A 13,210-nucleotide genomic window follows, 5' to 3' on the forward strand; every position below is an offset into this window, starting at 1 on the left:
TAACTCGAAAGAGTGCAAAATGTCGAGAGTCCCACCTTTCCCACAAATAGGGAAAAAGAGTGCTTATCATCGTTGTCGTCATCATCGCCGTCATCATCGACTCCTTTACGCCTTTTGCCGTTTTGCCGGTCTCGGGATTGGCTTTCTTTTGCAACCTACCATCTATCTATGGATGTAACATTCCGGAACCGGAAACGCAGGCACTTTCAGCGAAATTTCTCCTACTTCTTCGAGGACAGACAGACAATCTTTGTGGAAGGTGTGGGTGGGAAGCGGTAAAAGCAACTGAATCTGAAGGTTGCCGATTGCCTTCTGTATGGATGCTGCTGTTGTAGTTTGGTCTCGGTTTCGGTTCCGGAAAGCGAAAGACACTTGTATCCTTTTTTTATCTTGCCGGCGTTAGCGTGATGACGACGAGGGCAGAAGATCTGGTAGCAGCATTTTACGAATACCGGTTTTATGTGTTTTCATTGAAAGAGAGATATACCTACAGTCGGATGGCGGCGATGACGACGGATCCCCCAAAGCGCCACAGGAAAGAAAGAAGCGGCCCCTGCTTGCTTGAACCAAGGGGAAACCGAGAGCTTCTCCAAAAGACTGCTGGTTGTATGAGCTGCAGACGAGCAGCTTTTCTAATGGTTGTTGGGAAAAGAATGTTCCGTTCTGGGTCGTACGACCGACCCATTCTGTGCTCCGCTTTTCGGAAAGGGAATCCCTCTGACTGTAGCAGAAAGAGCCCAGACGACTTAGCAGACGTTGTCGTCGTCGTCTGTGGTTTGACTTTGATTCCGATACTTTTTTCCCAGGTCTTCGGTACTTTTTTTCCCCGGACCCGGCACCCAGGCGCAAAGAAGCGGGATCCGCCGGGCAATCGGAGAACGTTGAACGTTGACGACGACGACGTTAAATGTACAACATTCGTATACGATTCAACGTATAAAAACATGGATGGTTCCCATCGAACGGCAAAAACCCGGGGAATCCCTTCAGACCAGACGATAATACGATGATGACGACAACAACCGTTCGTAGACATCGTTGATATGGCTGGTTAAAGAGGTGCCCCTCATACCCGGACCCAGGAAATAAACCCACGAATTTTCGATCATATGTTTTGACGGGTTGCCGGCGCGTCGACCTAGAGCACCACCGGCATTGGGATTCGAGGACGATGACTTCCCTGTTGATGCCGCCACGCTGGAATGCCGGTGCCGGTTTCTTTTGTTGGTAGACACTTGGCAGTAGCCACCACGTGGCTCCCTGACTTTTTTCTTCCGGAATCGAAAAGTGAAAGCTGTCCCACGCGATAAGCGCTTAAGGAGGGTTCTTACACGGTTATAACAGTTTGAGTAATTCGACATAAGTAGTTCATAATTGCTGGATATGAATGTAGGTTAAGAAATAACAGAATGAGGATAGACAGACACAAAAAAAAATGGAATCCTTACCCCGGCAGCACGCCCTCGTCCGCGGCCACGTTTTCCCTCGCGCACAGGTTGCCCGTTGGCGTCGAATGTTACGGCCTGTAGAGTGTAGTTGATGCGTTTGTGGATGCGTTTGTCATTCCGCGAGCGATTTGTTAGGTTGATGAAAGAAAAAAAAACACACAACAGAAACGGTTTTGGGTTAGTGAATTATTCCGATGGATTAATGATTTTTTTTTTTTTGAGTGATCGGTAAATATGAGAAATTTAGCCTTCTAAGTTTTACACCTAAAAATACTACTAATTATCATGCAAACACTTGTCCTGTAAATGGACCACAAACAATAGCAATAAAATATATACATAATACATATTAGTAGGCATATACCCATGGGTACTTTAAGTTCAATAGCTTTAACTATTTTAACTCTTTGATGTTTTTTTTTTTAACAATAGTTGATCTTTTATGATGGTTCACGAAATCTTTATTGTAGTAAATCTTATTTTAAATAGACCGCTATATACAAATTTCCTACAATCCTACTACACAGTCATTACAACCTAGGATAAAACTCTTAAATAAAATATTCCTCAGGTATTTTATAAGAGTTCAAAGAGCTTTCTTGGCTCTGTCTTTGTTCATCACATTCGGAACATTCCGAAAACATTCTTGGCAACAGCCCTTCCAATCTGTGCTTTTCCTGCTACTTCGTCTTTGTATATCAGAGCCAGAACAATCCGAAAACATGCTTTTCCTGTTGCTCTTTTTTTACCAGATCCGGAACATAAACAAACAATCGTAGCAGCAGCCTTAATAATCTGCGCTCCTTGAGCCAATCCGTCTTTTCGCCGAGGGCCAAATCATAAAAATAAACGTAGCAGCAGCCTTAAAAATCAGCGCTTCTTGTGCTTATTCTACCAACCAAGCCAGTGTCGTGATTCAACGATTCTTAAAATACTTGATTCTGATATTCACTCAGACTCGTCTGTCGCTCACAAGAATAGATCAATGACTGACTTTGTTTTGTATGTTTTGCCTAGTGTTGCCAAAATATTGAACATTTATTTTATTTCATTTTTCTTCGGGGTTGCCGATTTCAACTAAACAGTTATTTTTTATAAAGAAACATCATTTATTTTCTGCATATCCTTCATCTCATCCCTACATCTACAACACAGTTTAAAAATCTGAATGAATAAATTTCCCAAAAAGTGATCAACTAAAAAACCTGAACACTCATCATTATGTAGGTGTGCGTGTGTGTGTAGAATGATGCTTCTATATGGATTTTGATATTAGATTATAGTTATCAGAATGCCGTCCAAGCTAGGAATCCAAATTTTGTACATGCGTCGTGAAAATCCAAACTACACGCTCGCAGAAATAGCAAAACCATTGAATGTGGCCAAATCAACCGTCACCAAAGTAATAAAAGTGTTTGGGGAACGTTTGTCGATAACTAGGAAGTCTGGATCTGGAGGAAATCGAAGGCCGGAACCAAAGTTAAGAACAGCAGAGTGGCTAGCGCTTTAAAGCGCAACTCCAACCTCTCCGTTCGAGATGTCGCAAATAAGTAGGGAATATCGCTTTCAACCGTGCATGAAGCTAAAGAAAGATCCGGACTATTGACTTATAAGAAGGTAGTGACTCCTAATCGCAACGATAAGCAAAACCTTATGGCAAAAACAAGATCTTGGAAGTTGTATAGGGCATTACTGACAAAATTTGATTGAGTGGTAATGGACGACGAAACCTACGCTAAGGCAGTGTAGCTTTACAATAATGAATGAGTGGTTATTAAATATTGAACGAGTAGTAATTGTATTAATTCGAGCCAAAATTAAGTGTTTACAGTTAAGCGTGTAAACGTCAAACGCACACGCGAACAACATAAACAAGAATCGGCAAAACAAAACAAAATCTGTGGAACGAAACAAATTAAGCACCAGAATTCGTCATTGCGGTTGTGATTTGCTGAATTTCGCGGAGTTAACATCCGGAGTCAAAGCCAACAAACTGGAAGCCTAATTCGAGTTTTTTTTGGTGAAGAGATGAAACAATGAATCGGATAAAAACTGTTTCCTCCCACTTTTAGGCAACAGGAGATAGCGGGACGATGTTTTTTCTGACCGTGCCACTAGTAAAAAGAAAATTGGAAGACGAAAGAAAAATTACAAGTAAAGGTGAGGAACCAAACCGAAGTTTTCCGCCCCAAATTGCATCAAAATAATAACCACTAGCTCAGCCATCATCCGGTGGATTTTATTGGAAGAAGACAACGACCCCTCGTGGGTGAGTAGCGATTTTGTTTGTCTGATAAGAAGCAAAAGTAAAGCCATGGTTATTAATCGACAGGTCATTGTTTGGTAGCTAAGCTCACTTTTGTGACAAGGCCAAGCCGGAACAGATCCAACCTCAAGCAGACAGGAAGGGCTGCCAGATTATGTGATACTACGTGATACCTGAGGGAACCGGGCTGTGATATTACTGTTGTGTGTTTTGGCTGTCAGATCGTTCTCATTATGGTAGGAAACGGGCTCTTGAGAAGATAATGTTAAGCTCAAGTTTTTTAAATGTCGTGTGAGTAAAAGTAAACATTGCTACCAGATTTGGGTTTTGTTTGTTAGCTAGACTGCCCCAAATTTGTATGGGAAATTTCAAGCTTGTGAAATATTATGCGCTGCAGGCTTGAATTGATCCTAGGCCTTGTACAAGGTCTCATGCCAAGTTTGGGCCAGATCGCATCACGCGAAGGGGTCGCTCAACGAGCCTAAATTTTGTATGGGATTTTGAGACATTTTGTTCGGGAATAACATGAAAATTCAGTTTTTCATGAATAAATTTGGTCCCCTTCGGCCGATTTCTTTTGAAACCAATTTTTCTTATAGTCTAAACTATGAACAATATTTCATTCTAATACTGCTTTTCGATTCGACTTATGATAAAAAAGTTATTAGACTTCAAAAATGGGATAACTTTTATTACTTCATTACTGTTAATGCTGCGCCAAAATGTTCGAAGCAGCGTCTTTCATTTATAGTGAAACTTTTCACCCTTAAAAAGATAACTATTTTTTGAAGCTTAATAACTTTTTTTTCTCAGCTCAAATAGATATGCAGTCTTCGGATGAAATTCGGATTTGTTATAAAATAGGCTTTAAGAAAAAACGTTTTTAAAAGAAATCGGCCAACGGGGACCAAAATTACTAAAGAAAAACTGGATTATCATGTTCCTCCCGAACAAAATGTCCCAAAATACCATACAAAATTTAGACTCGTTGAGCGACCCTTTCCGTGATCTGATCTGGCCCAAATTTGGCATGAGACCTTGTACTATTCCTAGGATCAATTTAAGCCTGCAGCGCTTTTTCAAATGTCGGATCTTTGGGGCACTCTAGTGTTAGCTTTTTGGGTGCAGCACACACTGAAAATCAGCGGTGCGCAACCTGTTTCAGAAGACTTCAGACAGTTTCCTGGACAGGCATAAGTATTATACAGCAACCGGAAGGGAAAAGGTTGCAAACATTTTCAAGCATATTATTGTCAATGTTTCCCAGGCAAGCTATCGGCATCTGGCATCTGGCAAGCTATCGGCATCTTGGCAAGCGACATATTAGTTGCATCCGGTACAGTCAACAAGAAGATCTACGTGAAAGATGTCTTCAAAGGCGTTGGCTGCCTTTTCTGAAGATGACTCATCTGTGCTGTTTTGACCGGATTTGGCATCCTGCTATTATGGAAAAAAAAGATCAAGGACCATCTCTGGGTCGAATTTCCTGTTTCTATTTTTTTTCTAATATCAAACATGTCATTAATTTGGTAAAATTCTGTATCCGAAACTATCAAATGAACATTTTTTCAGAATCTGATTAGCTTAAAAATTTCTATTTCAAATGTTGAAACAGTCCCAAAACCAGAGAGCTTCACCTTCTATTATTTATACTCGCATCAATCCACCCTTCGTTAATTCCGTTTTGAATTGTCTTTCCATCTAAATCTAAATAATTTCAATTTTCCCTTCCCAGACTAAGGACCTTACTCTCAAAAGTTATGACTTAATCAAACAAAATCCCCACAAAATCGGACTCCCATTTTATTTTTGGCCCTTTCAGGTTTCACCATCAAGATGGCCGTCCGTCCACCTTAGAAAACGAATAAAAAACCACCGCCGCGGTAAAATAACATCATTGCTCACGGCTCGGGCCCTAATGTTTATGAAGCAATTTTCAATAGCGGCGACTGCTATCAAGGGAGATGTCGTTGGAGAACCGACTCACCTCACATAGCCGGAAGTTTTCCCTCCTCCACATGTCGTTACTACACACAAGTTACTACTCGTAACCGACAATCAGAGATGCCAATGTGCCTGATTTTTCAGGCATTGCCTGATTTTTCGAGGCTCTGCCTGACAACCTGATAAGCCATTGAATTTCCCTGATTTTTGAAAATATGCCTGATTTTTGCGAATGTCATGAAAAATGGGTAATAAGGAACAGGAGTAGGTACTATAGCTGAAGTGAAAAAGTGGCTGAATCAAAGCAATCGAAAGGTTCTCGTTAATTCTTATTAAAAAAAGGGATTTCAATGGAATCTTTCGATTGTTTGATGCAGTAGAATTATTCAACCAAGTAGGCTCACAATACATATTAGAGTAAAAATGTGTAGCGATGACCAAAAAAAAAGGTCATCACTTTGACCGAAATTTCCGTTACTTTAACGTTGCCTGATTTTGCCTGATTTTTATTTCGCCAGTTCCCTGATTTTTGAAAAAAAATGTTGGCAACCCTGCCGACAATAGGATTGGGAACACGTGGTCGTAAAATTCGCGCGTGTTTTTTTTTCTCCTGTTACAATAACGATGGAAGAACGCATATCTACATATATGAGTATCGTTACGTTTCGAGAATTTTTACTGTTTCCTCTTCAGTTGTGGTTAGATGATTGTGAAAATATCTTTCAGAGTATATTTTTCGGGTTTGATCATTTCAAACAGTTTTTGTTCAAGATTACATTTGGTACTGCTATAAAACGCCTGAATGTATACTATTAATGGGAGTCGAAGCAGACCATTTCCTGTAAGAACTGACAAAATTAGATGCCTTTGATTAGACCTCTCCAGGATTTCAGATGCGCAAAACAGGTAGGATTTACTAATCATCGTGACAACCCGATCAGGAGAGAAAAACAAAATTATATCAAAATGAGATATTTTGATACTTATTTTTTTCTATATAAATGTGTTATAATTCAGTACTCGTAGGGTGTTAAAATATCTCAAATTATATCAAAAAATCTATACGATCATAGCTAAATTATATCAGTTTTTGATATGCTCCTATCAAGATTATATCTGGTTCAGATAGCATAGTTTGATATTGGACAGAACAAATTATATCAAAATTATAACTTATCAAGATATGGGTGCTTCGAGAAAATTTTCTAGTGGAAGGTCAATAAGCCACATTATTTGATAAAACCATGCCCCATTTTTGGTTTCCCGAAAATTTGATTCAATTTTATGAATCTGTTGAGCGAAACTCGTAAATGTAAGGTTTGGGCCGTTGACTTCGATGTCCGTGTTTCAGAAAAAGTTGTACGTATATCAAAATAAGATATAATCATTTTATTTTAGGACAATCCGAAAAAAATCTTGATCATTGAATATGAGCTCAACCCCATTCAAGTTTGTCAATCAGAATAAGATATAATTCAGATTAGAGAAATTTAAAATCGAAAATTTGGAGTACTTAATTATAACAGAATCAGATGTAAATATCTAGGTGAGATACGTTTGAGTTATTATTTTGATATGCTCTTCTGATCGGGAAGTCCTAAGGTTTCAAATAGACACAAGATCTCTAGACAATATCGTGTAAGAAAAGTCGAAACCACTCCGCAAGGAGGATTCATCCCGCCTTGAAGGATTTTCGCGGAGTTTGAGTAGGTACCATAAACATATTTTTTTTTTTTTGCAACGTACAAACTCCCCCAACTGGGGCACAGCTGCCACCAGGAGGAAGAAGGGGAACAAAGACACAATTCGGCAATTATTGGGCGACGACGACCATTATACGTGAGTATTGCCCAATTCATTGCCGCGACACGCCATCAAGACCACCGTGTGTGAGTGTTCGCAAAGGACGACGCCATCTTATTCGCGGACGCTCTGGAACTGGAACGCGTCGCGTTCCGGAAGTTGATGATTTTTATCGTTTACGGTTGTTGCATTTAGGTTGGTCGTTGTTCCTTGTCGTCGTTACGTTCGGCCATTAAACGGGACGACAGACGAGGACCAAAAATTTACGGTGCTGAATCGGCTAATTCCCTCGCTAAAAATACCATTCAACTGGCATTTAGGTGTAATCAAAAGACCGGAATCTGGTGCACCCTCCCCCTTAATGATGACGATGCCGTTCGAGCGGGAGACTTGGTGAATATTCTTGAAAAGCGCGGTCCGATGCGTGATGCCACTGTTGTGTATATCACGTTTTTATTGATTGGCCCATTCCCGGGTCCTGCTGAGATGGTGGGGAAAACTTAGAAACGGGGATGTCAGGTGACGCCAAGACGAGTCCGGCAGGTCCGCATGACAAGAACGGGATGCGCGTGAGCGTTTCGGAACCCATTTCCCCCTACGCCAGCCCCCTTAACGCACATACGCCTCACCCCAACTTGCAAAAATATGTATGTTCGCTAGTTGAAGTGAATAGTTTTTTTTCAGTCTTCAGCTCCAAAGTTTTCTGTGCTGATAAATTCCCACCCACCACCAATGTGGTCCACCATCTTGCACATCGTGCACTCGGCCGAGGCTCCATCATCGATTGTGGGGGTCCCCGGGGTGGTCGCCCAACAGAAAATTTATCTCCCGAGATTGCAAATTTGCGACGACGACAACGGTCTCTTGTTGTTTTTCTTCAACCTCTGCTCCAATCCGGAGCCCGTCTTGGCCTTGACGTCGGCGCTCGCCGTTGTTGTTGGGTTATTGTAAATATTAAATCAAGATTAATTTATATGCTAGATAAATTTTATTTATCTTCAACCCACCACCAACGTGGACGGATGTTGTACCCTCCGACTTTGGACATGAGAATTGAAGCGGAGGGGTAACGAATTGACATGTGGAGCAGAGAAAAAAGGAACTAAAATTGATAAGCAAGCAGTCCGCCGAGTCCAGAGCAATCAACTACAACATGCATAATGTGGGGCCCCCATCAAACAAACGCCTAGTGACAGGGCCCAGGCTGCCGGCGGCGTGCGGTCGATGGGTCGGAAGGAAGAGAGATTCGATAATTTGAAGGAACATAAAGATGGAGAGCGTGAAATTTCGATAAAAAATTGACATTAACATCGGCCTTTATCGGTTCATGAGATGTAGATTGAATCTCGGCCAAGAAATAATGCCTCCATTAAGTCATATTCAAGAGCGATTGATGAAAGTTGTGGTAAATTAAACTTTTGAAAAGGTATCAAAACATTTTAAACATGTTTTAAAAGTTCACCTGACATATGAATAATCGGTTGAGTTCCAATCAAGGCATCAATTTTTATAGAAACATTCAGAGAATGCAGCTTGATCTACAATTTACCATGACGAATGTAGGCTGAAATCCTATGGCATTAGCTAACGGGAGTTTGTTACATGTTGTGTCTGTTTTAAACGACTTAAACCATAGAGAACAGATGTAACTAGCCCACGAAACTAGTGTAAAATTTCCAACGATTGTTTTGAACCAACTTTTGTTTTTTGGCTGGACCAGCAGCTGAAGATTTCTGTTCGAGCTTGTACGTCTGTTCTCTGTGCTTAGACCAAGGTTGCCGGAAAAAAATTGGGTTTTTGCGAAAAAATATTTTGACTTTATGTGATTTTACCCAAAAATTCTGTAACGGTTTTCTGTGATCCTATTTCTACTAATTTTCTGTAAATTTTCCGAAAATTCTGTGCTTTGCGTCACAGAATCTGTGATGAAAATTTGTCAAAATTTATATGGAATTATAGATTTTTTGTAATTATCGCAACTTTGGCTTGGACCAATTAAAAATTTATATGATTCTGCTCAGTTGTTGATAGAGAGCAATGAAATTTGACATCATTGTGATAAATTCAACTTTTACCTTTTTTTCTTTTTTTTTTTGGTTAAATTCGGCAATCGTTTCCTGAATTTTAGACTTCGGTCTAGAGAGGGATTCTAACTTGTAGAGCTCTGGAAATGTCCTTCCAACGGATATTGAAAATCTATCCAGAACCTTTAGAAATCCCGAGATAGCTTTTCTTGTGATCATGATTGATTGGCAAGTAAATAAACAGAATTCATTTTAAAGGGTTCGAATCAAGGTTAACGAAATCACAGAAAAATATATATTTGCGCAGAAATTCGAGCAAGTTTTCATCACAGAATCTGCGTGCGTCATAGAACACAGAAATTTCGAAATAATCACAGAATTAACAGATTTTTTTTTAATTTTGTAGGTTTTATCAAAATTATAAATTTTGATGTCTATAAATAAATTTTGATGTCTATAAATAAATTTTGATGTCTGTAAAAAAATTTGATTTCTAACTTTGAATTGGAAAATATTATAAGATTTTTAATGTTATTGGTTTTTCTGAGGTAAAATGTAAAAAAACACTCTATTTGTCATAAATTTTCAATGAAATTAATAAGAATAGCATCACAGAAAACCATCACAGATTTTTTGTATAAAATTACAGAAAGTGAAAAAATTTGTTCTTAAAGACACAGAATTTTTTTTTCGGCAATTTTGGTTCGAATGCGATAAAAAGAAACTAATTTTTGTCATAATTTTTCTTGGATTTTCTCACATTTAAAGAAGCTTTCATGAAGTCTTTATATTTTTTTCAGCTACAACTAATTTAAAATCACGATATTTTTCATTATCTTCATGGATACATTTAATTTAATTTGCAAATGAAGTGAAGTGAAAACAGCTCAATAGTTTAGCAAAATATTATAATAGTAAGGCACAAAAGAATAATATAATTGTTCTAAAAAATAAAAAGTGAATTATATTAAAACGCCTTTATTTTGAAAATAAAACTTGTAAATTTTAAACCAACCGTCTTTTTTATCTCGAAAGCTCCATCCGAAAAAAAAAATCGTCAGACAAAAAATACTTTCCATTTTTTTAAGCGTAACCAAACCTTGTGGTAAAATTTTTTCAGTACGTATCCGGACCAGACAAATCCGGGCAATTCTATATAAAAACCTTGCAGAATCCGGGCATTCATTTGGGCATTCATTCACGACCGAAAATTCTGGCAATATCCGTGCAAATTTTGCCAAACCCAGAAATAACTCAATAAAAATCAAGAAAAAAAATTATTTTCATCAAAATTTATTGACAGATTTTAAATCGTATTGAAGGCTTCCAAAACGCCTTTCACGATTAATTTTATAAAACTTTTTCACAACATTTCGGTTTCGAGGCATTAAAAAATAATTCATCACAATTTGGTTTTTTTTTTGCTTGATTTGCAAAATAAAGTGAATAAATCCAGGCATTTTTTAATGAAATCCGGGCCGGACTGTTGCCAAATTTTGTATCAAATATTCGGGAAAACCCGGACAAAACCGGACAATTAGGCAACCTTATTATACGGAATAAAAAAAATTGAAACTTCAAATGTTAAGTAACAGGTTCAACGTATCTTTGTAAACTCATCATACTTTGATAAAAATAAATCAATAATTATAGATAAACTTATCGAAAATTCACTTTCTGATATTCTTATAGGTAAAACGCCTTCGAGTAGGCAACGAAATTCAATTTCTTAACTGATGTCGTTGCAAAAATGGTGGCAGATGTTTTTTTTCGAATAAAATATTGATGCTCCTCGTTAACTTTAACAAGGACGAAATTTGCTATAATTCTCATCGTAATTTGGGAGTCAGCAAATAAAAAGAATGGCATTACGCTTTGATATTCGGTTTATCTCAGAAGTTAACAGCACTTGAAATTCGAGCGTAAAACCTTATATGTTAACCATGACAAAGTACAAGCACTGACCATAGTACAAGTTTCACGCAAATTTGATCAATCCTTCTATTTTTGAAAGCCGTTTTGATAAACTTTTTTCCCCTAACAAATGATCTTGTTTGCCATTAAAGAAAACATTAGTTGAAGCCATAGCATAGTGCATTTTTTGAGAAATAACGACATGGGCCATCCCATTTTATCCCGCTGGTGCGTCTTGTACAGTTATCCTTTAGTTTTTTTTTTCGAATTTGACTTGTTGGTTCGTAAAATATCTAATCCAAACGATATTTCCAACAGAAAAATATATTATAAGATTAAGCAAAATAAGTACAAGAAAGCTATGAAAGTGTTCAAATTTCAACTGTAAATATGTAGGTACAACTACAGAAATCCAAACAAGCTAAAAAAAAAACAAAACAAATTTCTTCAAAAAAATTACTAACCTGTCCGTTGGCGTCGGTATTAGTGGCACCCCCGCTCGTACTGGTAGCAGCGGTTGCATCCTTTTCCTTGTTCTTCTTGCCCTTGCCGCGACCTCGCTTCGATTCCGGCTTCAACAGTTGTCCATCCGGACCGTACAGAATCTGCAACGATAAAAAAGAAAGGAGAAATCCATGTTAGCTTTGCTGTTTCAAATGCTCGCCGCTAGGTGGTGTTAGCTTCGGAATGTTTCGTGAGGGGTGTCTTGACTGTAAAGAAAACTTGGAGCGAAATTCGACCAATGTGGGCTTTTCGCTGAGAAGGCGTAGAAACGTTTCGCTCATGGCGCTTTCATTTTGGTTTCGCTAGTCGCCGTTTGGCGACGCTGCTTTCGGACTCAGAAAGTTAACGTTTTCGCCCGGTTTCTTCTATCCCGCGATGTCGTTCGGTCGAAACTTCGTCCTCGAAGCTTTGGAAAGTGAACATTTGCTCGCATCGTTAACATTCAAAATCTACGGGCAGACATTAAAACACGTTCGAAAACGGGCGCGGCAGCGCCGGAAGACTTGCCCGTTCGTAATCCGTAAGGGAGTCATAAATCAGGACAGCTGTTCCTCGATTCGAGCCGAACGAGGCCGAGAAAACGTTACAGAGAATAAAATTCAGGCGGAAAAAAAGGTCGTCGATCCTTCTGCGTCGGTCGGTCGACTCTCTAGAGAACTTCAGCCAGCCAGCCAGTTGTAAAAGCCTAATGATTTCGAACGATTTTCGTCTCTGCTTTCATTGAAGTTTCCATTCCACAAACAACCATTATTGAACGCTGTTAGGAGTTTGTCGAGTGATCCGAGGAAGGAAAAAAAGCGAGTAAAAGCCAGAGGATGCGTTCTGTTGTAGGTTGCTTTTCGGATGAGGAGAATGGCCACATGAGCAGATGTGATTTTTCTATAGCTTCCCCGGTACATCAATTTTAAACAACAGCAGCAGAAATAACAACAACGGCAATGTAGGCAATCAGGTTTTGCGTTCTTCGGGTTTCCTGTGTAAGATTTTGGTTGTGTTCTTTTTTTTTGTTTTTTGTTCGGGAAACCATTCGTCACGGCTCATATTGCCCCGAATGGTGGTTGATCCGGTTTGTTAGAGCTATCAGAACGGAATTATCTGTTAGTTGGTCCTTAATGGGGCCAAATGGTTGTGATTTTTGAGGCATTTTGAGCCGTAAAAATCGTGACAGGATACAAGCGTGATTGCAAAGTCGAAAATTGAATGTTTTCCCCGATAATATTGGAAGATTCAAAAAAAGTTAAGCACGGATAAAAATACCGGATGCACGGATTAAATTTGTAAAAAATTGTAAAATGTTTATCCGCTCC

The 13,210-nt window shown here is 38.9% G+C and overlaps 1 protein-coding gene across 1 annotated transcript in view; it reads right to left on the reverse strand.

Moving 5' to 3' along the window:
- Nucleotides 1-986: 986 nt before the first annotated feature.
- The window catches only part of LOC129752462 (methylcytosine dioxygenase TET-like), a 119,738-nt gene continuing 107,514 nt past the window's right edge, over nucleotides 987-13,210 (reverse strand). The window contains exons 5-7 of the mRNA XM_055748241.1: nucleotides 11,864-12,004; nucleotides 1,449-1,523; nucleotides 987-1,313 (exon numbers count right to left, since the gene is read on the reverse strand). Coding sequence (XP_055604216.1) covers nucleotides 987-1,313; nucleotides 1,449-1,523; nucleotides 11,864-12,004 — 543 coding nt within the window. The remainder of the gene's footprint in view (nucleotides 1,314-1,448; nucleotides 1,524-11,863; nucleotides 12,005-13,210) is intronic.

This window comes from Uranotaenia lowii, chromosome 3 (genome assembly GCF_029784155.1).
Source record: "Uranotaenia lowii strain MFRU-FL chromosome 3, ASM2978415v1, whole genome shotgun sequence".
Classification (NCBI taxonomy): Eukaryota; Metazoa; Arthropoda; class Insecta; order Diptera; family Culicidae; genus Uranotaenia; species Uranotaenia lowii.